Below are 25,515 nucleotides of genomic sequence, written 5' to 3'. Positions count from 1 at the left end.
GTGATTTGAAGAAAACTGGGTACGAAGGGTCAGTACTTCGTGTAAGCCTAGGCATAACCATTTTCTTTGAGAAAATGTCAACATTGAAGACTTTTAGCAACTGCCGGTATATCGCATCGCCGTTTACCAGTTTGGGAGATGTTTCCTGGAGACTACTTCTGAGAAGGTTGGGTGTTCATTTGTGCTTTACGAAAGTAGAATGTCTTGAGAATGTTGACTGCCTGTTTGGAAGTGAAGCGCGAGAGGACGATCGACCTTTGATTGTCCAGGTAACTTAACTTAAATTACTGTAGTAAGAAATGTAAGCTTATAAGCGCTTGGTCAGTGTACTGCTTGCTAGCATTCATATAGCGTACATATGTCACATACATTCTTTTTTTATATAAGAACCTTTTTTATAAGAACGTTGAGGCTGAGATCAACTAAAATTTAAGAACATACAGTCGAACCTCCCGTAAGCGACCACCCGTTATGTCAAGGATATGTGGTCGCTTACGGGAGGTGGTCGCTTACCAGAGGTCAGACCACAAAGAAAGGGGGGGGGGGGGGGGGAGGTCTAAATTCCGGGTAATTTACATGATGGTAATTGCAGACACCTAACGGCTTTTGCCATTGCTAATCGAAACCCTAAGTAAAAACTTTTGTTTAGACTGCCTGATTTAGGACCAAACAGTAAACGGCATTTTTGCAATGTTACATTTCAAGCGTAACACATCAACAACTTTGGCGTTTGTTTGTTTGTTACATAATCCAGTTAACGTTCTTTATCGCCACAATTTTTCTGTTGAATAATACAAGGTTGAGAGAGTCATCACCGGTCTTGCATGTACATGCATGCTATTTACCAGATAAGAGAGTTTTTTTCCTATAAGGGATTCAACCTGATTAAAGTTTATTTCAGTGTACCATAGTGCATGTATATGTTGACCTATGTTATCATTTGTTTCAATGTCCGGAGACACTTCCGGTAGCTCCGACTGTGGGATTTTTAGTAATACGGCATCCGCTGTGATGATTGGGGCCAATATATATGTTACAGTCAATTTCCGCCCGTGAGAGAAACAGCAGATTGTGCCGTGTCAAGTGGTCGCCTACGGGAGGTTAAAAACCATAGAAAATTTTAAACAATCATCTCTAAGAGTGGTCGCTTACGGGAGGTGGTCGCCTACAAGAGGTGGTCGCCTACGAGAGGTTCCATCTATAGTGATTTGACTTGAAAACTTTTGGTATTTTGGAAAAGTGGTCGCTTATGAGAGGTGGTGGCTTACGAGAGGTGGTCGCAAAGGGAGGTTCGACTGTACATGTACTCAGAACATTACCCAGGCTGAGAGTCAGTTAAGAACATTTTTATATTACGACAATTATGTTTTTGAATGAAGAGTATAAGAAGAAGAAGACGATAAATTTGTACGGATAAAATATTACAGGTAAAAATTCAGTCTATAATGTCCAATCAACCCAAATAATAGGTGTCTTGGTCATGTCCGCATCTATAGATTTATTGAAATACTATAATATAACTAAGAACTATAATATAACTAAGAACTAAGGCTCAATTAAGAACGTTCAGCCTCAGCCCCAAAATTAGACGTTCTTATAAAAAAAGAGTGTGTTTGTACCCCATGACAGTCAGGGCTTATGATAGGGTGCGAAAAAAAATTGGAAATTATGCGTCTCATTATGCGGCAAGAAAGGTCTATTATGCGACAAATTATGCATTTCATTTTAGCTAATTTAACCTTGGTTTTATTAGGTCTAAGAGGAGCACAATCCATTTTTTGCTGTTCAAGAAGCAATTAGAGCAAGAAGAAATGCAGAAACAGCTTAAATAAATCATTTGTCGCCTCATTTCAAATTATTGAAAATCAGATATTGCTAATTTGGTCAAGTCAGCGTTTGTTGCTTCCCACCCGCATTTTTTTCCGGGTTCCGCTTGTGTGACTCAGCTTCAAGGTGCTTGTCAAACACAAACTTTCGAAGATGGTCAACTACTATGTTGCACGAAGAGCAAAACATCTAGGAAGATCGAAGGAGACTCTGCTCGCAGGGTAAACAACAGACCATTGTCAACATGAAACGTTCCTTCGGGGTACTTTCTTGCCCTGTCTTTCGCCGAAATATATACAGGAAGGTGCGATTTTTTTTTCTCCTGCGAAGAAGGGCTCGGCGTTTTAACATAATGAGGATGTTTGTTTCAATTAAAGCAAAATAACTACATATTGCAAGCGACTATAGAGCAGTTTTCACGCCAATGTATGAAGGGATCAAATGACATCTTAAAAATATATCAATGATTGTGATTGGTATATTTAGAGAATACATGAAAGGATTGTTTATTCTGTGCTGATGATCACTCGCTTAAAAATACTGAAAACCAGCACCAGGTCCCCAGCATGTAAAATAAAGCATAGAACGCCTGTTTGTTCGCTTAATCAATGAACAAACGCTTCCAGGTGATTTTTGACGCCTTTTGAAAGAAAAAATTCCTTGAGATAACATTTGAATTATTGGAGAACTTACCATTAAGCGAGATTTTTGCTCTTTTTTTCTTAAATTGTGCGATTTTGTACAAATGCTGTGATTTTTCATGAATTATGCAATTTGTTGCGATTTTAGGTCAATTATGCGAAATCGCAACATCGCATAATATCAGAAGCCCTGCCATGTAGTTGTGGAGCATTTGACATTAATGAAGAATTTTAGAATTAAATTCTCCCAAAACAATGGGTCAAATGAGGTCATTCCAAATTAAAGTCAAGAGTCAACAGCCAATCATGTCTCAGGGTGGGTATGAAATGATCAAATGACCAACATCTGCTATGAAATGTCCCCTGCCCCACACACACCTCACTCCACCCCAACACTGATAGTTGTATTATCTACAGAGCTGTCATTAAGGGCCAATTAACACCAGTTATGGCTGAATACCCTGGAAAGAGCCTTGATGTTATAGGCAACATTGACAGCTCTAGGATCATTTTGCTTAGAAAGCAACAAGGGATAAGAGGGTCAATGAAAGAGTTGTCTAAAAACTTAACGACTGCTTGAGCTCTGATTTTTTTCGCATCCACTGTCCCAAAGTTATACACCTACAGTATCCCCATGTACTGGACTATTAAGCTGTGTTTAGTAATGAAGTTTACTTTCTGTACCATGTACCAGTTTAGTACTATGTTGTTTTAGGTGCTTACAGAGGATCCTGATGCTCTTGTGGCTACAGTGAATGGATTAAAAGACTTGTGCGATGCTGTTGACATCACTGACTGCAATACCGCCATGTCTGATGAAAATGACAGCTGGAACTTTAGGCTGAGTTGCATCCAGAAAGTTAGGAGAGAATGTAAAGTGCCCATTCTTTGCAAGCTTCCTTTCAGTAGGCAAACAATTGATGACACAATAGTGAAGGGAAAATCCCTCCAAGAGGCAGGATGTGAGGTAATTAAAGCAATTCCATGAACTCAACAAGACAGTACCATTTGTTTGTGTTGTGATCAGTTGCATGAACTTGCCATTTTCCGGAAATCTTTATAGACATGCACAAAATTGTGAAGTGACCAAGTCAAGATTTTGCACAGAACATGAGCACATGATGGTAAATTGATTATTCTCTGTCTCAGCTTGAATGCCGTTCTTACCTGTTCTGTTACTGGATAGTTTGGCCAGTCATACAGTATTCTACATAAGTTGAACAAAAATCAGAATAATTCCAAAGTAGAGTACAAGTATCACAAACTTATATTTGTTAAACTGACATGTTCCTTGGCATTGCCGTTGCCATCATGGTTTCTAATAAGTCCCTTTTGCAAATTTTTTCCAGATAAATTTCTGAAAAAGTCCTGAAGTTTCACAGTGGTTGCGCAGATATCAAGAAAGTTATTCAGTTGTTGTTCAAAGTTGCAATGGGCAGAATCCCCCCGGGCTAGATAGGGTTATTTAATTAACTTATATTTTTTTTGTAAAGCTACTACTACTCCACAAACAAAGAACTCAAAAAGTGAATTCCATTGTTACTAAGGAGGACTGGGATTCAGTCAAGATCATCTGGTAAGAATAACTAAATAGCGGCAGTGATTTCAGGCAGTAATAATATTTAGTCTGTAGCCCTGGATATAATTGTAGTACATGGACATTAACAGATAGAGGTATTTTTCAATCAGTGACATAGGCATAATTGGAAAAAGGAAATGCCGGAGTTCTATGACCAAGGATCAAACCTATGTTCTTCCTATTGCTTGTTCTGATAGCTCCACCACTAGGCTGTAGGAGGTTCGTGGAGTGCATGGGGAACTAGGCCCGGGGAGGGGACGGGAGGGCGGGGGGGGGGGGGGGATGAGAATCCCATATAAAAGTGGTGGAAGTGATCATGGTACTTTTTAGGGGTTAAAATTTGTGGTTTGGTACCCCTTAGGGTGCTAAAATCTAAAGTGTCTTCCATCATTGATTTTGCGTTGTGCATTTGGTCTAAAGAAATTATATATTCAATTACCCAAATATTATGAAGAGTGTTTCCGATGTTTCGCAGAATATTCAGTCGCAAATAAGTTAACAGAACAAGCATTGTGCCAAGAGATACACAACACAGTTATTTGGAATAATAAGTTTATCTGTATACAAGGCAAGTCTGTTTTCTGCGAGGCATTGTTTGAAAAAAGAATAATTACACTGGAGGATCTTAAGACTGATGGGAATGATGTTATCACAGGCTTTCAAATTATGGCTAGTGCGTCATTTACACCTAAAGAAAAGTTTCAGCTTATGGCGATTATAGACGCAATACCAACACAGTGGCGACATCATTTAAAAATATGCAATAACTATGAATCCAATTCTTCGGTTCCCAATATTGCTCAGTTACATTTGAATGGTCACAATATTCGTCTCGATAAAGCTATCTCGAAAAATATTAACAAAGAAGCCCGCTCAAAGGTCGAGATTATACCAACTGCGCAGTCAAAATACTCGGAAAAATATAATTATCAACTAGATTGGCAAGAGATATATTGTATTCCCTTTAGAGTGACTGTAGACTCCAAATCACGTGAATTCCAGTTTAAGGTGTTACATAGGTATTTAGCGATGAATGAATTTCTCCATAAAATCGGCCTGGTATCTTCGTGTCTATGTACATTTTGCAAAAGAGAAAGTGAAACCATTGAACACCTCTTAATAGAATGTGATTACTCGAATAAGTTTTGGCAGGATTTAATTAAATGGCGCAATATGATAGATATCAAAGTGGAAGCGTTATCAGAGATTGACAAAATTTTTGGAATCTGGAAAAGGCAAGTAGACTTTCATCTTCTTAATCATTTCTTGATTCTGGCGAAACAGCATATTTACTCTTGTCGAAATAAAGGCTACCCGCCTTCACTAAGAACCTATCTTGCAAAAGTATCCCTAATATATCAAATTGAAACGACGATTGCTGAATCAAATGGTAAACGTGCTTTTCACGACGTTTAGTGGAAAAAGTTTCTACTCAAATAATTGTAGTTCATCTGGTAGCTTGTAGTTTATTTATTTATTTATTATTATTATTATTATTATTTTTTGGTATTTATTGTCTCATCTATTAATTTCCTACTGTTTGTATTTTAAATTATAAAACCTTTGTAATTAGCTATATACAACCGCTTTGTCTGAATCAATTCTTGTAAACAACTTTAATTAATAAAAAAAATCAATAAAATACAAAAAAAAAAAAAAAAGAGGTATGGTGGTACCTTTTAGGGTATTGAGCCGAAAAATAGATGTATATGAGAAGTAAATGTCAGTCTACTGATTTGGTATCTTTCTGAGGGGTAAAAAAATTGTTCAGCCCATAAAGCAGAATTCTTATCCCTTTAAGGGGCTCCTTTCAAAATTCCTGACGATCCCCCCCCCCCCCCCCCCTTCGTCACTTTTATATGGGAGTCTCCCCCCCTCCCTTCCCGGGGAACTAGGCCATTAAACTAACGGTACGTTCAGGTGACAAACATCCTGTATTCTGCTAGGATTTGAATGGATTTGAATTATATATACTGTGAAAATATGTGTTGTGTAGTTACGTTTTAAGCCTGGTAGATAAATGATAGTCAGAGGTATTTTTTCAGTCAGTGACATGCATGGTAGGAAAAAAGAAATCCAAGTTCTCCCAACAGGAGTCCAACCTATGATCTTCAGTTACTTGTTCAGATGCTCAACCACTGAGCTACAGGAGACTTGTGGGGTTCACATGACAAACATCACTCATACTTTATACAAAGTTGACAAATATTAGTCCCAAAAATTAAAATTATTTTTATATGTCTCATTTAAATCATTCATCTTCGGGATTTAAAAATTAGACCATTTTATAGATGTTACAATGTGATTTAAATCATTCATCTGATTGAAAATTAGACCATTATAGATGTTACAATATGCATAAAGTGTCATAAGAAATCATCTCATGTTGCATGTAACTTTGTTGCAAATTATCAACTGAAGAATAATAATTTGAAAGAAACATTAAAGTTTTTTCCGTTTTTGTGAAGTTTAAGAATTTAATGCATAATTTATAAATAAATGGCTGTTGTAGCCTGAATCTGTTCTCTGCATATTTATTTGCTGCTAAAGATGGCTAAATATTTAACCTTGTTATTCCTCTGACTAGTGAGTCTGTATCTCTACCATTTATCCTGGATGTCGGCTCATCAACTTTGTGGGAAATTGATAAATGCATTGAATACACTGGAGTTCAAGGGGTGGCTGTTTCAGGTAAGAGAAAAGTGCAACTCTGGACATGGCTTTATCTGATAACACTGCTGGTTTTTGTGCTCTAGCTGCAGCTTCCATAAAATTCAGTTAAAGGGAAGATGTGTAATGCCATGCATCAAATCCCCAGCAAAGCTTATTATAGATGGTGACGTTTCCATACATATGTTGTGGAAAAGTTGTGTTTTTGTTTGCGAGAAATGCATGTAACCCCTTATAAAGCTCATTGCGATGCTATTGAATAAATGCTTTTACAGAATTTCATTAGCATACTATAAAACCAAAACCAAATTAATCTCTCTGACCAATCACAACTTACAAAACTTAAGGTTACCCGATACCTTCAGAGGTGTCTTGCGTTTAAGCGATGTAGCGCGTCCAGTTTAAACTAGCTACTGTCCAAATTTGAAAGCAAACGAACAAATTCCTTTTGAGTTTTAGCTCTTTGAAGTGGCTCCTCCAAGTGAAAAAAATTTATTCGAGAAAACAGCGCTAAAAATTCGGCAATTCATTTTATTTCAAAATTCTTGGTTTAGTTGGATAGCCAGCTCTATAAGCTTTAATTTGATATGAGGGTTCAGGTATCTACAGTTTAAACCGGACGCGCCACATCGCTTGGACGCGAGACACCTCTGAAGACACCTTTGAAGGTACCGGGTAACCTTAATTCACTAGAGTATTGTCCAGGCCCCAGTTGTTCAAAGAGCAGATAACTTGATCCAATGGATAGAGCGGTTTTCAATTCAGAGTTATAACACCAAAACCAAAGTAAAAAAATTACTTTCTCTGGCCATTCACAACAGACGCAAACAACACAATCAGCCAATCAGAACTCAAAGCAAATACATGTAATCTGCGTCAAGCATGGGAAAACGTGTGCGACCAGACACAATTGGTTTTGGTTTGGCTTTTCCTTGGTTGAGAAAATTGTGCGAACTAAATTGCCAACCAATCACAGAGCCCTGTTAAGCAAATGCAAAATTACTTTTGTTACTCACTGAAAACTGCTTTAAGTCGCTATCCAGCAGATAAAATGTAGTAGTTGCAGTACTTGTACATTTTATCTGCAAGATAGCGATTTATCCACTGGATAGAGTTATCTGCTCTCAATGAACCTGCTGAGAAGAACAGAAGGGGAACGTGGTAAACTATTATGACAGATGTATGACAACACTTTGACACCTTTATGATTGTGTATTGATGCAAGTTGACCAAGACAAATTATTGTCCCTAGACTAATTAAGGGTTTCCTTGTAGTGTTTGAAAGTATTTAGCCCAGCCACATTGTCAACGGTTTAAATTATTTTAAATCATTTTCTTTGTTAGTTTGGGGATTAGAAATCAAAATTATCTTATGCATGAATATTAATTGAATGTGTTTTTGTTTACTTCTGAAGATTCATTAGAAGCAAACCCAGCTCTGTTTTGTAAGAAACAGCCAGCCGTTTTGGAAGTCGTTCATCAATACCTGGAGTTGTGTGAAGCCCACCAGACACCTTTGCCTGATGTCAAACAACACCTCATCAGATTTTGTGGTTACTAGTAAGGGAATCGATCAGTTGAAAGCCGCTCTACACTGTAGATAGAGCAGGTTTCAATTGAGTTTAAAGCAATATCGCGTTTCCTTGTCCGTTAGCCTGCATGGAAAGCGTTTCGGTTGCGTTTTGTGCGTTTTTCGCTGTTTGAACGAGCGGATATTGGGACGAGGGGGAAAAGAGAAAAAAAAAAAAAAAAGGAAGGAAGGAGGGCAGGAAGAAGGGGAGAGGAGAAAGTTACCTCTCTCTCCTCTCCCCTCCCTTCTCCTCCGTTTCTTTCCCTATTGTCCCCACCGAAACACTACCCAGGCTACATGTCCGTTTGGTGAGCCCGTTTGGTGTGGTTTTGTTTTGCTGCGCTCTCCACTGTGATCGGTTAGAAAAATTCGCGCCACTTTTTCAACCAATAAGAAGCAGAACCAAAACCAAGCGTGACTATTAGCGTGACTTGCTCGCAAGCATTTTTCCACGCTTGGCGTTGGTCACATGTACTTGTTTCGTGTTTTGATTGGTTCATCGCGTGTTTTTTTTTTTTTTTTTTTGCCCGTTGTGATTGGCCAGAGTAATACGAAAATCTATTGAAAATTTCGCTAAAAATGCCTTGTATTAGAAGGACTTTTGGTGTCTGTCATTTTGTTTGTTTGTTTTATTTTTGTTTTTACCACTTATGTCTTTCTTGAAGTTGTTTTTCTTGTTAGTCTACCCAGGTTTCATAATATAAGCATTAAACTGGAGGATGTAGAAAGCCTAGTAGAAATTCGGCTGCTGGTTGATGAATTAACGAGAGAAATGTCTCTACTTTCTGTAAGTGAGTCGCGTAGTTTTAATTAAATGTACAATGCACCCTTCGGAAAAAAGATGGCCCCGGGCAATACATTTTACCACAATACCTTGAAAACCTGACACAGTCAATGGGCAAATAGAACAACTTTTTTTGCGAAATTCGTCCTTGTGCAAACAACATTGTGTATGCTAGATTTGAAGTTTTTAGAACTTTTCTGTGTGTCTTTATGAGCGTTCTTAGGTATTACGTATGCTAAGAATTATTTATTTATTTATTTATTCAAAATTTATCCAGGGGCATCCAATTTAGCAGAGCTAGTTTAAATGGAGCCCTGACACAGCACAAGACACAGCACAAGACAAAAAACTAGACAAGTAATTAAGTTATATATTGAACATGTACCGCAGGCGTTGCTGCTTAGATGGCACTTAAGTTTGGTTTTAAATTCACTGAACGCCTCTACCTGTCTAATGGTTCTCGGGATGGTGTTGTAAGTTCGAGCGCCGTTTATTCTGAAGCTCCCCTGATACTTAGCAGTTGGTTAATGTACTAGTCGCCATGCTTTTCGGTATGGTCTGAATGTAATTGCCCAATACTGGACTGACTTCTGAAACTCACATTTGACAAATGGGGACATATACAGGCTACTGTGCACCCGTATACAATATTTTCACTATTTGTTTTTAATTTCAACCGAGTAATTTTGACAAATTTCAGGAGCTGCAGTTCTTTGACTTGATTCAATGTTACAAGTTCGTGTGATCTTTTATAAGCTCCTTTAAGTTTAGGCCGGTATTTTAAGGCTTTACTGATTTCAAAGAAAGTGAACATTTTTTGGAGAAAATACAAAATATCCTTAAACGCTGTCAACAACCTCTTAATTTTATTTTGTCAACAGAAAAGTGAGGTAAAGTCCTTGGAAAGACTAAAAAGAAAAAAGGTAGATTGTCTGATTACTTACTGAAAAACCGAACTTGGAAAGCATGATGGTTGTTGTTGTTTGGTTTCTTAGTCGACTTGTTTCGTTACAATTGTCAGCTATGTTTTCGATTAGACTACTTGTGTCAATCTGCCTTGTAGGAAAACTTTAAACGAAAGCACTTGGCGAAGATGGAAGAAAAGACATTTGCGAAGGAACCACAGACTCTAAAAGGTACATTGTGTTTACAGGTTTTTGATATTACTTTACAATGGAATGAATTTATCGCCGAGTTAGTGGCATCTCACGCCCCGTCCACACTAATGCGTTTTCGTTTGAAACCAGTACGATTTCGCGGCTTATTGTCCACACTAGAACGATCGAAAACGCAGATGAAAACGGAGACTGTCGAAAACGGTTTCAAACGTGGAGACTTTTTGATAACAGTGACGCAAATAGTGTTATATGACATCGGTTCCAGTCCATCTCCGAGCGTCAAGTCATGCGCAACCCTAGGACCCCGTCGTTTTCATCGCTTTTTAGCGTTTCAAGCGGGGAGGGGGGGGGGGGGGGGAGATGAGTTAAAACCGATACACCATTCTTCTTAAGGAGGGAGACATGTTCGGTTTATTTGTTAATTTTTTTTCCCAGGGTTTTATCTAAAAAGAAAAAAAACCGTCATAAAATTTTTCAGAAAAAATCTTCGAAACTCTTTTCCAAACCGGTTGTGAGAAAGTGAACATACAGGCAAATGTTCCGCTTCTGTTTGGCTGTGGGTTCGTTAAGCACGTTATTTGTGTTTCAGTTTCCTATACTTTGAAACTCTATTATTTTCCTTCTTACGTTGACAGAAGATAGCGAGCACGTTTCGAAAATTGTAAGGAAGAAACTCCAGAAAGAGAGAGTAGAAAACGCAATGAAGAATGGTGGACAGAGAGTGGCCATTGATTTGACATTATCAGACGAAATGAGCAATAAGGTCAGTTCAGCCTTAGTCATCTTTGTAAGTTGGGGGTGGATGAGGTGGTGTGGTGAGGGAATTCTTTGTAAGTCGGAGGAGAGTTTGAACTTCCCAATTTCCGTACACCTTGTTCCCGGCATGCGCTCTTTTTCTTTTTCCGGGCGCATTGTTTCACACAATTCCCATTTTTCTATTTCTCACAAATACTAACTTACTTACCTCTTCCTTTCTTTCGGGTAGTGTCATGTCTTCCCATCCCCCCCCCCCCCTCCCCTTTTCACCTCCCTTCTTCATATCTCCATTCGTCCCTGTCCTTTACGGAATAAATTCCCCTCTGATCTTATTCGTTTTGCAGTTTTGATATCGTCCAGTTCTCTTCATTGCCCTCCATCTCTGAGGAACGTGATGTCAGCCGCTACAACAATGACAAAGTTCTTTACTACCTTTTTTACAGCGGTTACCAATAACACGCGACCTACGGCATTCAAAAGAGTCGGATAAAGTTGCGTTTTGGTGGACGTCAATCAAAGAAAGGCCGTTGAAATTATTTTGAATTCTGACAAGATTCCAAGGTAACCCTGCAAGAAACTAAGAATTTTACCTCGCTAAGAGAAGGTAAACTTTATTTAAATCGATTCTCCATCCAGATCAAGCGCAAATAAAAGGTTTTAAAAATTTCGATTTTCACTACACGTGATAATTTGCTCACTTTCACGCATCGCTGATTTAATTGTCAGGTGTGGCGATTTCAAATCTTTCATAAAAAAATACGGCTTCGTCTAAACAATGCTCATTTTTTAAATAGTCTGTCTTGGAAATCAGCTATCATAAAGTTTACCATCCGTCAGCGGATAAAACTGTCAATTTCTTCGTTCTGTTGCCTTGAAATGTTCTCCGAATTCAAATTTATTTCAACGGCTTTTCTTTGATTGACGTCCACCAAAACGCAACTTTATCGGAGTCTTTCATGAAGGCGATAGGTCGCGTGTTATTGGTAACCGCTGTAACAAATACTTACCAACGTAATGAAAAAGATAACGGGAACCGGTAAAAGCTACTCAGGATAACTAAAGAGCTAATCTAGCTGAGTTGCAAAGTTGAATAGTAAGACTTAAAGTTTGTTGGCAATAAATCGTTAAAATGAGAAAAGGAATAAGAAAAAAAATAGTTATTTGGTAATAAGAAGATCCTCTTTCAGCTGGAAAGCAAAGTCGAAAAGAGAAGTAGGGAACGTTGTCAGAGCGCAAATTCCATTTGGTTTTGCCTTGTCCATTTACAAGTATTTTCACTTCTACTGTATAAAGCTTTCCTAAATGTTGCGGTCTTTCCTTTTTCCGAGAAAAAAAGACCGTGACATTTAGATCAGAATTGCTTTTTTTGTACACATGCTTGTTTCATAAGTATATTTTCCCCGCAATGCTTGCAGGAAGTAACCAAACTTGCCGCTCAGGTGCGACAGTTGTATGGTTCTAACATGAAGTCAGTCTTTCCTGTCCATCTTCACCTGACGGGACTGGCCACAGATGGCCGAGCGTACCGAGAGTGCGTCAGACAGTCTTTGGACTTCAATAAGCTAATGGTAAGGGATATATGTGACACTTGGTCCGGAGAAACAGGTACCATACGCTGGAATCCCACTTAGAAAATATGCTAAAAAAAAGATCAACAAAAATTGATTCGGGAAATAAACATGAGCTTCATTATCACCACTATCATCGTTTTATGTCCTCTGTTAAAATTCCGCGATAACCGCAAGTTCCCTTAAGTAACGTCCACTTTAGTGCCACGATTATGGCAGATATTTATTATTCAATAAAAATGTAACACTGCCCAAATATTAGCCTGCGAGCAAGCTCTCGGGCAGGCTACCAAAATATGGTCATGGTGCACCGAATATTCGCCGTCCGTTGTCAACAGATATCCTGCGATGTACGTAATTTCGTGTGTAGGGGAGAAAAATAGCAAAATAAAGATCGTCTCCAGCTTTTCTGCAATAAAACTGTACTTTGTTTTCAATGTGTTGAATAATAAAGCAATTATCCTGCTCAAACATGCGGAATATCGCCTGATTTTAGCCAACTCGGCCTATGGCCTCGTCGGCAAAGTATCAGTGGTATTCTGCGCGATTTCGCAGGATAATTGTTAAATAGGGGCTATTTCTAGCAAGGATTGTTTGTCCTTGGTACTTTATCGTTTGTAGCAGTATTTTATTTACAATTTAACGTCCTGTTTATGAATCATTAAATCCATGTCAATATGATCATCTTGTAGGTCCACAAGTCAGAAAGGAGTTACTTAGGAATGTTCGACCCTGGAGAGATTGTCTACCTTACGCCGGATTCACCTCACGGTAAAAACAGAATACACTGACATACCGCGAAATTTTGTATACAAAAGCCTTAAACGATACATGTTCCTACTTATTTAAGGAGTAATCAATGCAATTTTGCTATTTCAGTGCTTGAAACCCTTGACAAAGATAAAGTGTACATCATAGGCGGACTTGTTGATCACCACGTGCTAAAGGTAAGTGTTAGTGTTACAGTATTTAATCGGTTTTCAATTGAATGTTGGAGTAGTTGTTCCGGCCAATGACAACAGACGTAAACAACGAGGCAAATATATGTAACCGGCGCCAAGCGCGGGAAAGCGCGTACGAGTAAACCACGATTGGTTTTGGTTTTGCTTCTCATTGGTTGGGAAAGAAGCGCGAGTTTTGTCACCCAATCACAGACCGTGTAGCAAAGCAAAACCAAAGCAAACGCGAAATACTTTTGACACTCAATTGAAACCGCTCTAAAACTGATGTGCATTAGCGCCGTAACTTTTCCGTCCACCTCAAACGTTTCTTAAATAGTGCAACGCGCGCAACTTAAATAGTTGGCAAATATTGATTTTGCGAAAGCTAATCCACCATAAATGTTTTTGGAATGAACGCTTTGTACTTTCGTAGCATTTTTGTTTGTTTTTTTTTTTGTACGCAAATCATGGAATTTTCGTGAAAAAAATTTAACACTTAAGATTTCATTTTACCCTTTTGAAAGTTTTGCGCCTTAGGGCAGTTACAGATTTACATTGTTTTGTACTTGCTCGCCATTATTTTTTATTTATTTCTTTTTTCTTTTTTTGAAGGATCGGACGAGATCACGAGCTGAAACTAAAAATGTTCTCACAGCCCGGCTTCCTATTGACGAGTACATGGAAAGAAAGAGTGGTCTTGGAAACCACTCATTTTCAAAGGTGCTTACGGTAAACCAAGGTATGCACCCCAACGCTTTATTTCGGGAAAAGTAGCTATGGTCGTGTGTACAAAGTTTCAACACTAATTATGATGTGAGAAATCGAACGACGAAGTATCTGAAACGCAGTTTTTACTTTAATGGTGCCTTTCTGTAGACTACTCTGCCTCAGAACCTAAAACAGTGGCTCCCTGGGGGTTTCCAAACGGAAGGTTCAAGAGCATTTTTCTTCTTTGGGCTTCCACACGGCAAGATTATAAAACAAATGGATATTGGGGTTGTTTTGTAAAGAAACTGCGATATGATCATGTAAACCAGTTTATTTTACTACACCTTTTTACATACATTTTATCTCTCTATTATTTGGCTTTGCTGTACTAAATTGCTGTGTTTTTCGTTGGTTCCAGTGTTCGATATTCTGTTGAAATTCCACGAGACTAAAGATTGGGCTTGTGCTCTGGAGACTTGTATTCCTCCTCGCAAAGGATTGGTGTTGAAACAGCGATGACACTGGTCAGTTGACATTACTGTGAGAAAAACGAAATAACCAACCGCTGGCCAAAGAGCCTGAGGGCTCTGGCTACGAGATTGCTGCACACCCTGCCATGCCCAGTCTCAAGATGGCGCATGCGCGCAATGGAAGATGTGACTGGCTAACGAAAAGTCACGACAAGAACTCCAGACAAGAGACTTAGCGGGAATTGGCTAGCCCCATAACCAGTCCTGACGGGAAAATTTGACGAATGGAAGGACTGAACAGAAGCCTGTGGCAGAATTCCCGTCAAACAATTTGGGAAGGTCGCTCTAGACAAACTACTCTGCTCAGTTAGAACTCTTTTTTTTTTTCTTGTTTTACCCCGTTTCCTGCGGAGTTTTCACTTTATTACACACCGAGGAACAATGTGTGGTCTCTGCCGTGTTATTTCCCTTGACAGAAAGCTTGCTTCACCTAGTTGTTCAAGTTGTCCAAAGCCCGATTAACACTAATCCTGGGTAATTGTGAACAATTAACCTTTAAAAAAAAGGTTGTAGTTAATGAAAACTTTAAAAACTGCAAAAGCCGTGAACGAAGGTCCTGCTTGCTTGTACGTTGGATCTCACAGGAGATCTAATCAGCCAAACTTGAAAAATAGACGATGAGAAGTCCAAAGACTACTGCAAGGCTGACACACCGTAATATATTTCAAAACAATATTTCGGCTGGCCAAACCAGCCTTCTTCAGGTTTAGATGTTACTAAATTATATAAATGAAATTACAACATTATATTATGGAGGATGTCGCAATATATAGGAGCGGCGGAAATGACATTTACAAGCTGGTACCAAAAGATAAGAAAATAAGTAAAATAAAATAAAATAAAATAAAATAATAAAATAAAAAAAATTACAATTCATCACGTCTATTTAAACCGTGGGGTTCCAAGGTCCCCGCTAAATCTATAGGAAAAGACTCTCTGGCTTTTCTGATTGAATCACGTGAGGAGTGGATTACTTCAAGTGCTATCAGTGGTTAGGTTGAGAAGGAAAATGTTCAGAAACAGTGGTTGATTTAGATTAAATGTTAGTTTTGTCAACTGGGCGCCTATGTTCGTTGAATCTGTCTTTGAGACGTCGCTTAGTTTCACCTATGTATTGTTAACGGCAGCGGTTACATTGTACAATGTAGATTAAAGTTTTGGTGTTACAGGTTATGTGAAGTGATGTTACGGGTTTCGCCTGTGGAAGAAAATGTATGGTGTTTAGACCGTGAGTAATGTAAGGACAAGTGGCGCAATTTGTCCACAGGGGAAAGATCCTGGTGGTAAATTAGTGCTGTCAGGAGCGGTGACAGCTGGTAGTTTTGCTTTAACTAAAATGTCGCGAAGGTTAGAATTGCGTCTGTAAGCAACGATAGGTGGGTGTTTATAAACGTCCCGTATTTCTCTTAGGAGTGGGAAACCTAGGAAGTGATAACTCGCTAAAATGGCCTCAAATCAGCACAAAATAACAAACAGACAATAGGTAATACACCTTAGAAGCAAGGTATGTCATTTTTATTTAGAGCTTTCCAATATTTGTACCTCCTTAACCCGATCGTAAATATTCCCATAAAAACTTTTATATTTGCGCCGTGACCGCCATTACGCAAGATGATCACCGCTCACAACTTGAGCTTGGGCCGCCTGTGATGAAATCGAACGTGACTCCATACAGTAATTTGGCGCGTGGCGACTGGGTACTAAATTGGCGCGAGTGCGCGCAGTTTTCTAACTGATACCACAGGGAGTCCACAAAAGTTGTGAAAAAGAAATAATAAATTATCGACTTACGTTGTTCCTTTCTTGTGGTTTTCTATAGTGCTCATATGCGTGCAATTTACGCGACAGCACTAATGTCGTGTACTGAATTGTGCGCGAGCGGATCTGAGCTCTGCTCACTATTTAAGCAATAGAGGACTTTTTCCGTGTTTTCATAGCCTCATCTAAACACGACGGGGGTTGGGAGAATTCGAGACAGTTATGCAAACCCGAGACGCAGTCGAGGGTTTGCATAACTTTCGAGAATTCTGCCAACTCCCCGATAATTTGGGAACACACTTACTTGTCAGAATCCCAAGAAGAGGCAATTTTGAGCCAGCATTTTAGCTCCCTTATCGTAGTTTTGCTCGGTGTATTTTTTCGCAACAGCTGCGGCCAGTTACCTTGGTGCCATCACGAGCGAAATGTCGCCAATCCCTTCCTCCCAAAGATGTTTTTGCGCGACAGCCATGGACAGTCACCTCTCACTGCTTAGTCACAAATTGCGCTAATAAATTCTTGGCCGACTTATCGCGCAAACTTAAATTTTGTAAATAAAACCAAAGCAGAATTTCAGTTCGCGCAATTTGTGACTAAGCGCTATAGAAAACCATAAGAAAAGAACAACGTAAGTCGATAATTTATTATTATAACATAGCGCGCGTGCATCCTGATCTAATTCCTATTGGCGTCATCATGGTACATTTCTCAACATACGCACGGCCGTGCGTCCATCCAATGACGTGTGCAAGTCACTTGGGGAAGCATGCGCGCGCTGTGTTGTTAAAAATTTTTTTACAGAGAGACAACACCGTAAACTGAAAAATTTATATTTATAAGAGCTTGAAGCTTAATGAAACGTTAAGATTAAACCGATATGAGAAACCATTTTCGCCTTTTTTTTTACAGAGAATTTTGTAATTAATCTGGAACAAATCCTGTTTTCCACGAATCCTTTACTTTATTTTCACTGTTATAAAAGAATTGGTTCATGCTTTTAGCTGTGCATATATCGAGTTATGGATGCACTTGGGAAGTTTGGAGAGCACTCAAGAAGCTAGAGTCGCTCTCGGCTACGACCGAGTAACTCTTACGCTTCTCTCGTGCTCTCCAAACTTCCCAAGTGTATCCATAACTCGATATACGCACGCTAAGCATGAACCAATTCTTAAATTTATTTCTTTTTCCCAACTTTTGTGGACTCCTTGTGCTAATCCATGAATTTTCATTATGCTGGCGCGCGAGACAAGGCCAGTTTTAGCCTGAAAAGTAAGGATGTTTTGACGAGGTTTCCACGGTGAATTTTTTGAAAATTGGCTCAATGTTAGGATTTGGCTGGTATTTGTACTCCAAAAAAATCTTAGGGAGAATTATACATAGACAACTGCAATAAATGGCAAGAGCGAAAATTGCAGAAATTGGCCAAACCTATGTACAGAATTTTGTGTTGACTTTACGAGGAGATACTTTAGAGTTTCTCTCTTCTTTACACAAAAAATAGCGAAATTTTACCGCGCGAAATCCAGACAAACCTGTTTTGAAACTAGCTAGGAATGAAGGAATCAACCGATGTATCATCTGCTGGTTGTCATGGAAATGGGTTTACCAGTTATAAGGACTTAGGTACTTGAAACTATGTTTGAACCCAGATACTTTCACAGAGCTGAAAGAACCAGAACATCAAGAAAAATATACATTTATATCACTACCAGGGAAAACTGAAGAAATGGTATAAAGCCAACTTAATGGAAGGTCGTGGGTTGGATTCCCGTCGGGTAATCAGACTTCCTCTTAAGAGATAAATTCATCATGGATCATAGCTTTGACAAAATCAGCTTTCATTGGGATTGAACTTCCACCTTGGAGGGGGGAGGGCTGGGTGGGTGGTGTTAATGTCGGTGATGTCATCTAATTATACGGGATCGATAATTATTCAACGAGGGCGTGCTGTATCTCAAATGATAACCGCTAAATGTTTACTTAGAGAGAGTTGTGGGTTGGCTTATTTGACGCCGTATCTGGCGCCATTGAGACGTCTTTTGACATGTTGAGCAAGGGTTGAGCTCATCGTTGAGTCACTGCCGAGTGCTGCCTCTTTTCTCGTGTTTAGTTGCTTCGAGACCAAAAGTTGATAACACAATTTCAAATTAGGAAAAAGATATTTTGGAGATAGCCACTGTTTCCTGTTTATTAATATTATACAAAACGTGCCTTCTACTTCTCTTGTGATTATTTTTCAGTATCTCTAATTATCAAAGGATACTCTGTCCGGCGCCTTGAATGGTTACCTGTCTGAAAAGCGTCCGCCTACACCTGAATTATCCGATTCTGTAATGGCGGTCTCTGTTACAAGCTACACAGCTGAGGCGCCAGGTGCGGTACTTGCCAATGAACCCATCTCTTTGTTTCACTGTCTCTTCACCTTCCATTCATAGCTCAGATCACTACTCCTGGGTCTTCAGTCCAGACTGCTAACCGATGTCTTTGAAGGTGTTAGTGATTTCCCAGCCGTCATAAAGGTCTGTGTACAGATCTCTTCGTCCGGACATTTCTCAGGTGTCTTCAAGCCGCCAACATAAATCATAGGTAAATTGGTCCCAAAATGAAGGGCGACTGATACATACAGCAAATGGAACTTAAAGAAGTATAGTATAATTATGTATTTAGCACAATTTTTTGGCGCCTTATGATCTGAACTGACTAAATAAACTTGTTGTTAAAGGAAACTAAAGTCACTCTGTCATATTAGAGAGCTCACCGAACTTGCTACAAATACTCACTTGCATTCATCTTGTTACGCCAAGCATACAAAGGTTTGAAGGGGTAATACCATGTACAAGCAGAAGATTTCGTTTTTCCTGTTCGTTTTGGCGTTGCTGCTGCTTAACCAGGTCAGCTTCGCAACTAGGTCGGGGTCGTCGTATCGACAGACGCGTCCTGTTGGTAAAAGAGGCTCTACCCATGGTAGATTCTTAAAGGTGTGTAATAACTGTCGCCTCTCTCCTGAACAAATATTTTTATTTCTTAGCTTTTACCATTTTTTGTTTTCATTTATATTGAGTGCTCTTGTTGAGTGAATGCCTTAAACTCTTTTTCAACCTAGACTGGAAACATTTGGTTCAGGTCACTCACAATGTACAAGATTTTAACATTTTGAATCTCTGAATGAAACTTTGGCAATCCAGGATCTATTGTTAGTGTTGCAACGCTGGGAATACATTGATTGTTATTGTTCTTTGATATGTCGAAAAGTTAAGGTTGGAATGTATAGCTTTATTCAGTTCTATCGGTTTTAACTACTGAGTCTGTGTGTTGACCCCCCAGGTTCCCGATGCTTCTTCTTTCAAATCAGAAAAACTACTAGAGCACTTCAGAGTAGTATATTCTTCCGATACTGACCGTTTGGAAAAATGAACTAAGAATTGTTGAACTATCGAAAACTGGAGGATTCGCCTAAGAATCATTTGTGTTTTTATATTTCCATCGACTCAGGCTTTCAGACTTTTGTTCAATTTGTCTAACATTTATATACCAGAAAATGTTGAATATCTTGTGCAAGCAAACAACATGATGAACTGGTGACAGCTTCGTCTGACTTCCCATGAAAAAAATAAATAAATAACAACTGCGCCTACTAATAAATTTTTCCAACTTTAATTTTGTTTTGTAGGGTTGTTGGCCGTTTGAAAATTTTGAAATTTGAAGCAAAACACGATATGATACAGTGTATGTTCTTTATATCCCTGCAGAATGAAGATACTGGAAATGTCGGTGGTTATGACGAAAGCCCTCGTATTGAGAGAGAAATGTTGCGTCAAGAAGAGGTAAGATGAAATTGTTAGAGAGATGAGCATGCCTAGCTGCTATCGACTGAGACTTGGCTCAGTAGTAGGCGCAGAGGTTTAGCGTGAGATCTGTAGTTTTGATAATGGCTGGAGGATAATCAACAGCTGTCCTGCACTGAAAACATTTTATCTACAGTGTTCTTCACTAACACCATTTTAATTAACAATTTTGCTGGTTTCAAGAAAATGTCAAACTGTGTGAAAGTTGTTGCGAAACTATTCTCTCTCCACTTATGCCCAGAAATGCAGGTACTGTTTGATAATTATTTTCTTGAAAATAACACACAAACAGGGTTCATAATATATAGTATTGTGGGTCATCAGATCTGAGAAAGTTGTCTCAGTTTTGGACGCCATTTAATTATTGAGTAGGCAAACAGTCTTCAGATAAATTGTCTTAATTGCGGTCTAAATTTGAGTGAAAGCGTGCCTTCCGCTTTTATATCAACTTCCCTTCCATTTAGTTGGGACTGAAATCTGAATTTTCTTTTCTCTTACTTTTTATTCCACTTTCCATCAGCTTACGAGAAACTTCGAGTGTTTTATAAACCCGTGAAATAGTCATTTAACTACTAAATCCTTTGTAGTTTGTTTTCCTTTGTTCTTCCCGTTTGGTTTCGATTCAGGGAATGACTACAAACATTCAGAGGTTTTACTAGCCGAAACATTTCTATTTTTGATCAAGGAGAATAAAAAAGTCTTCATCTTGAGGTTTTTTTAAGTCTTGCAATCCAGTGTGGGACCCCGTAATGGAAGAGGTTTCTCTGTGGCAAGTCCATGCCAGTTGTCTGTTGATTTGCATTGGCGAGTCTTGTAATAAAGAAATAAATGAAATAAATAAATAAATAAATAAATAAATAAATAAATAAATAAATACATACATAAATATATAAATAATAAATAAATAAATAAATAAATAAATAAATAAAAGAAAGAAAGAAAGAAAGAAAGAAAGAAAGAAATTCACTGCATCCTCTTAAGCACAACACTGAATAAGGATGCGTGTTGTTGATTCCTTTCTAGTCCAAAGGGGATGGATATGCATGGCAGTGATTACCAACAGCGTAACATGGCCAATTTCCCAAGTAATGGATAGGTGAGTAGAGGATACCATCGAGCAAGCTTACTGTTGTCATTTTTTGGGAGTTCTTCTGTCGTAGTTTTTTCGTGAATTTAATGCTGATAATATAACCTTCTGAAAAAAAGCATGGCATGTTTCGTGGTAAATTAAAGCCTTCATCATTGAAATCATTTCTAACCGAACGCTTACACCGCAGCGTCAATATAATCACCCTGACACTCATCGGATCGTTGAGTAATAAATAGTTCTAGTCAGAAGTTGTACTCAGTAAATCGCATCACAGAAACTGATTGAGTTGTGGAAGATCTCCGGTCGTCCCACATATTCAAATTTCACTTTGACAAATCAGAGCCAGCCTTGGACGTGGGAGAACTGTGGCATATTTAAACCTGTGTTATTTTCAGACTGCAGACTGCAGGCCGACTCAATGCTAGGGACTACATTAACCCTAATGAAGCTTTGAGATCATGGCATAATAAGCTCAATGTATTGTTTATATCACACAAGGGACAGTTGCATATAACAAAAAATGTGCTTTTACAATTTTTCGTTTATTTTGTGTATTGAAATACCATCGCGTCGACGCTTTTTGTGTAGGCGTGTTGGAACAGTACTAGATCATGTTTTATACGCCTCATTTAGGAATAGTATCGACCACAAGTTAGGTGTAGTTTGTTCCCTGGACTCTGCATATGTCACACACCCACAAATAAGTTAGTTTTGGTTTCCAAAGAGATAAGAGTTTCGTCCTTGAGTGTGAGAAAAGTTTGGCTAGAATTTTTCTAGAAGGAATTAGTAAACTACTGGTTCGTATAATTTGAGCAACAAGAGTTTGGGGCTTGTAAAATGACTATAAATATCATGATAATAAATAAATAAGTATATAAAAATAAAAATAACTAAAAACAGTCACTCTCAGTCTGAATTTTGACAAATATCCTTTCAAAACGTCGTCAAACGATATGAAAAAAAAAAACACCCGTCTTTGTTCAAACTTCCATGACTTCTATTAAACTTGTGTGAATTTCTAAAACTAAAAAGTGGCGTTGGTTGTCTTAAGGGCGATTTAGACGGTACGATTTTCTCTTACGACTGTCGCATGCGATTTCTAGAGCACGCGCTGCTTGCGTCAGGTAAAAATCCCACACAACTCTCGCCACTCAACATTGCCTTTAGCTACGATTGTCGTACGACATTTTTCGTGTTGTGTGCGTCTGTCGTAAGGATGTTGTAGGTTGATTTACCCGACGCGATTCGTGTTGTAGGCACGGCGTAAGCGTGTCGCATGCGACAAATCCTATGCAAAATTGTACCGTCTAAATCGCCCTTTAGAAGTGTTCGTAAATAGTTCTTACGTTTTTTGTTCCAGATTAAAAAACGCAGTCATCAACAGTGACTTCTCAGGAGCAGACACGTGACGATTAATGGATGTAGTGTGTTACAAAGTTAACTTTCATGAGATAATATAATATTGTCTCTTTTCATTAGATAATGTTGCTTTAATAAACCTCTATTTTGGCTTGCAGTTTAATTGCGTCTGGTTTCCCTAAATTCTGTTTCAAATAATAACGAGAAAAGATTGTAATATTTTACAGCTCGATGATGGAAACGAGGAAGGTAAAAAGGTGAATCGAAAAATTAAGCGAGAAAATATGGTTTTCGCGACCTACGGTGAGAAAGCCATTGCGCATGCTTGTTCCAGGGAAAACCCAGGTTCCAGCGCGCCTGCGCTCCTACTGGTGAGCTTATGCTGCCTTCGTGTTTAGGCATTTTCCGAAAATTCACAGCTCTGCAAAGGCTTCAAGGATGTTAAGGACCGGCAACCATATGAAAACATTTTTTTCAGTTTTCAAGCCCAAACACAATTTAGCTACTTTAGCACACTTCTAGAACCTACCCGAAATATGGGGAAATTTTTATGCCGAGAGCCGCCATTTTGTTTTTGTGCTTGCGTGCTCGCGGGATTTCCTCAGCTGGCTCGCATCACTTTGCATGCGTGTGATGCTTTCGTCTTGGAAGAGCGTGCATATTACGCTCCCGTAGTACAGAAACTGTAGTAAGCCACCTTAAGGTGTCTGAACACAGTTTGCGTGCGCTTTACAGGTTCAATTACTGACGCTATTAGGCGTGCGCTTTAGGCAATAGAGGAATTTTTCCGTGTTTACATAGCCTCATCTAAGAACGAGGGGGGTTGAGAGAATTCGAGACAGTTATGCAAACCCTCGACTGTGCCTCGGGTTTACATAACTTTCGAGAATTCTCCCAACTCCCCGAGTGTTTAGATGAGGCTATGTAAACACGGGAAAAAGTCCCCTACTGCTTTTATAAAATATTTCTCAAAAATAACTCGACAAGTGAAGGGAAATTTTGTTTATTTATTCCTTGATTGAAATAGATTTTCTCAATACAGGTTCTGGACAATCGTATTTGCTTCTAGCCAACACACGACACACGACACACGAACCAATGAAAATTCCCGTTATAAAAGTCAAATACAAGTTGAAATTTCTCAGTGGCAAGCGCCAGTGAGCGCCGTGTAGATGACAGCGATTTGAGCTTTGAATTCTCGTAAATCTTGCAGAAAAGTACAAAAAATTCGATGAAAACTAGAAAAAATGTTCAAAATATTCGATTCCGTAAGGAAATAACTTCAAGATGAGGAGTTTATTTGAGGTAAAATTAAATGAATGTCACTGTGCTAGCTCGCTCTTGAAAGTGACGTGAAATTGCCCAATTTGGCAGCCTGAGAGCATGGTTGAGAAGTTGAATCGCTCATCGTACGTACCTTGCACAAGCAGCGGATCTAAATTGTTGAATTTGTAGCTGGTAATAGTAATAGTAAAAGTAGATTTTTACGCTGAGAACGTCTCAGAGAACGTCTCATTTTATGCAAATATGACAGCCAAGCACGGCAACCGACCGTACAAAAGTTTGATTTCAAACATTTATAGTCTGTAGTGTATAGTTTTGGGTTCGTTTTCGTGTACATTTTTGAATAAAGAATGTCTTTTAGAGAATTTTATCGTAGTACTCAGGTGCAAAATTACCTTGAAAAACGTTTACTGCGTATTTTGTTACATATTTTGTCATCTTCCTTTGTGCTTCCCCGACGAGGTCGTCTAGCTCACGATCACTGCGGAGGCAGGCAAACGGTGCTTCTTTCTTCTGCTTTCTTTCGTCGGGCTCAGTAGGGAAGAGATAGTTAAAGCCCAATTTTTCTCCATTTCATTACCAATTGTACTTGAAATTATTTTGTGAGTATGCGAAAGCTTTGAATTGTTTTCAAATTGTGCCAGGTGACAAAGAAAGCGTGACGTCACAACCGTGTTTACATACCGGCTCATCTCAACACATCTATCGACCAATGAGAGCGCGCGTACTATCGTGGTAAGCAAATGCGGCGACGATAAAGCGATCCCTCAGTTTATTGTCAAATGGATCACAAAGTTGTGTTTTGTTCTTAAAATAACTCCGTTTCTCGTTTATGTACCTTTTTTTCGGTATCCCCGAGCAAAGAAAGAGAATTCGCGAAGAGCTAAGCCTCTTTTGCATGCTTTTCGTCTTTGCTGTGAAACTGACTCAATTAAAAGCCATGCATGCGCGTGCGCATTTGGCCAAAAAATTGTAACTCGTTGTTTTAGTAGAAATGAACTGTTTTCTAAGTAATCGCTCATCAGAATTGTGTGAAATTTAACAAATCAGAAGTTCCCTAAAAGCATAACTCGCCTACAAACCAATAGCCAAATCTGACAGAGGGCATCTTTACAAAACATTGAAATGCAAAACCAACTGTTATAGGAGATATCTCTGTCAAAATTACATGAAAGCAGCTTTACCATGCCAATATTTTGTGAGTTCTCGTGGAGACAAAAATGATAAAAAACCTAACGAGTGCATTTTCTAAATATAAAGGAAACCTATTACTTGTGGGCGGTTAATAGCTCGCCGCGATACCATGGCAACGGTACCTAGCTCAGCAACAAGTATCAAAATATTTTCCTTCCTGGTTAGTCTTGTACCCTTTTTATTAATTTCGGGTGTCCAGAAGTACGTATTTTGCAAATAACGTTTACTAACACCTGAGTAGAAAAATGTGTTCGGCCACCTTAAGGTGACTCCATACAGTAATTTGGCGCGCT

At 38.8% G+C, this 25,515-nt stretch overlaps 1 protein-coding gene and 1 long non-coding RNA gene across 3 annotated transcripts; both read left to right on the top strand.

Moving 5' to 3' along the window:
* The first annotated feature begins 15 nt into the window (after positions 1–15).
* Positions 16–15,863, top strand: LOC146463919 (tRNA-dihydrouridine(16/17) synthase [NAD(P)(+)]-like). Its single transcript, XM_085083920.1, has 14 exons — positions 16–269; positions 3,184–3,435; positions 3,962–4,044; positions 6,635–6,738; positions 8,133–8,277; positions 8,969–9,074; positions 9,953–9,994; positions 10,135–10,207; positions 10,825–10,952; positions 12,361–12,513; positions 13,206–13,284; positions 13,393–13,460; positions 14,067–14,193; positions 14,581–15,863. Exons 1-14 carry the CDS (start codon positions 75–77, stop codon positions 14,679–14,681), a joined length of 1,656 nt encoding a protein of 551 aa, XP_084940046.1. The 5' UTR covers positions 16–74; the 3' UTR covers positions 14,682–15,863.
* A 3,291-nt stretch (positions 15,864–19,154) lies between these two features.
* On the top strand, positions 19,155–22,901 carry LOC146463918 (uncharacterized). Of its 2 annotated transcripts, XR_014856777.1 has the most exons (4): positions 19,155–19,428; positions 20,200–20,274; positions 21,319–21,391; positions 22,746–22,901. It is a non-coding gene; the product is annotated as an uncharacterized LOC146463918 (long non-coding RNA). The 2 variants fall into 2 exon arrangements; XR_014856778.1 differs by lacking the exon at positions 21,319–21,391 and having other exon boundaries at positions 19,161–19,428.
* The last annotated feature ends 2,614 nt before the right edge of the window (positions 22,902–25,515 follow it).

Source organism: Pavona decussata, unplaced genomic scaffold, assembly GCF_977016875.1.
Source record: "Pavona decussata unplaced genomic scaffold, jaPavDecu1.1 SCAFFOLD_174, whole genome shotgun sequence".
Lineage (NCBI taxonomy): Eukaryota > Metazoa > Cnidaria > Anthozoa > Scleractinia > Agariciidae > Pavona > Pavona decussata.
The sequence above is the reverse complement of the archived record's forward strand: the minus strand, read 5'-3'. Positions and strand labels throughout refer to the sequence as shown.

What these genes read in the sequence shown, in the direction of transcription:
- LOC146463919 (XM_085083920.1), top strand. Translation starts at nt 75, where the DNA reads ATGTCAACATTGAAGACTTTTAGCAACTGCCGGTATATCGCATCGCCG. An exon ending in TGGACTTCAATAAGCTAATG is followed by an intron (nt 12,514 to 13,205) that starts GTAAGGGATATA and finishes ATCATCTTGTAG; the next exon opens with GTCCACAAGTCAGAAAGGAG. An exon ending in TTGATCACCACGTGCTAAAG is followed by an intron (nt 13,461 to 14,066) that starts GTAAGTGTTAGT and finishes CTTTTTTTGAAG; the next exon opens with GATCGGACGAGATCACGAGC.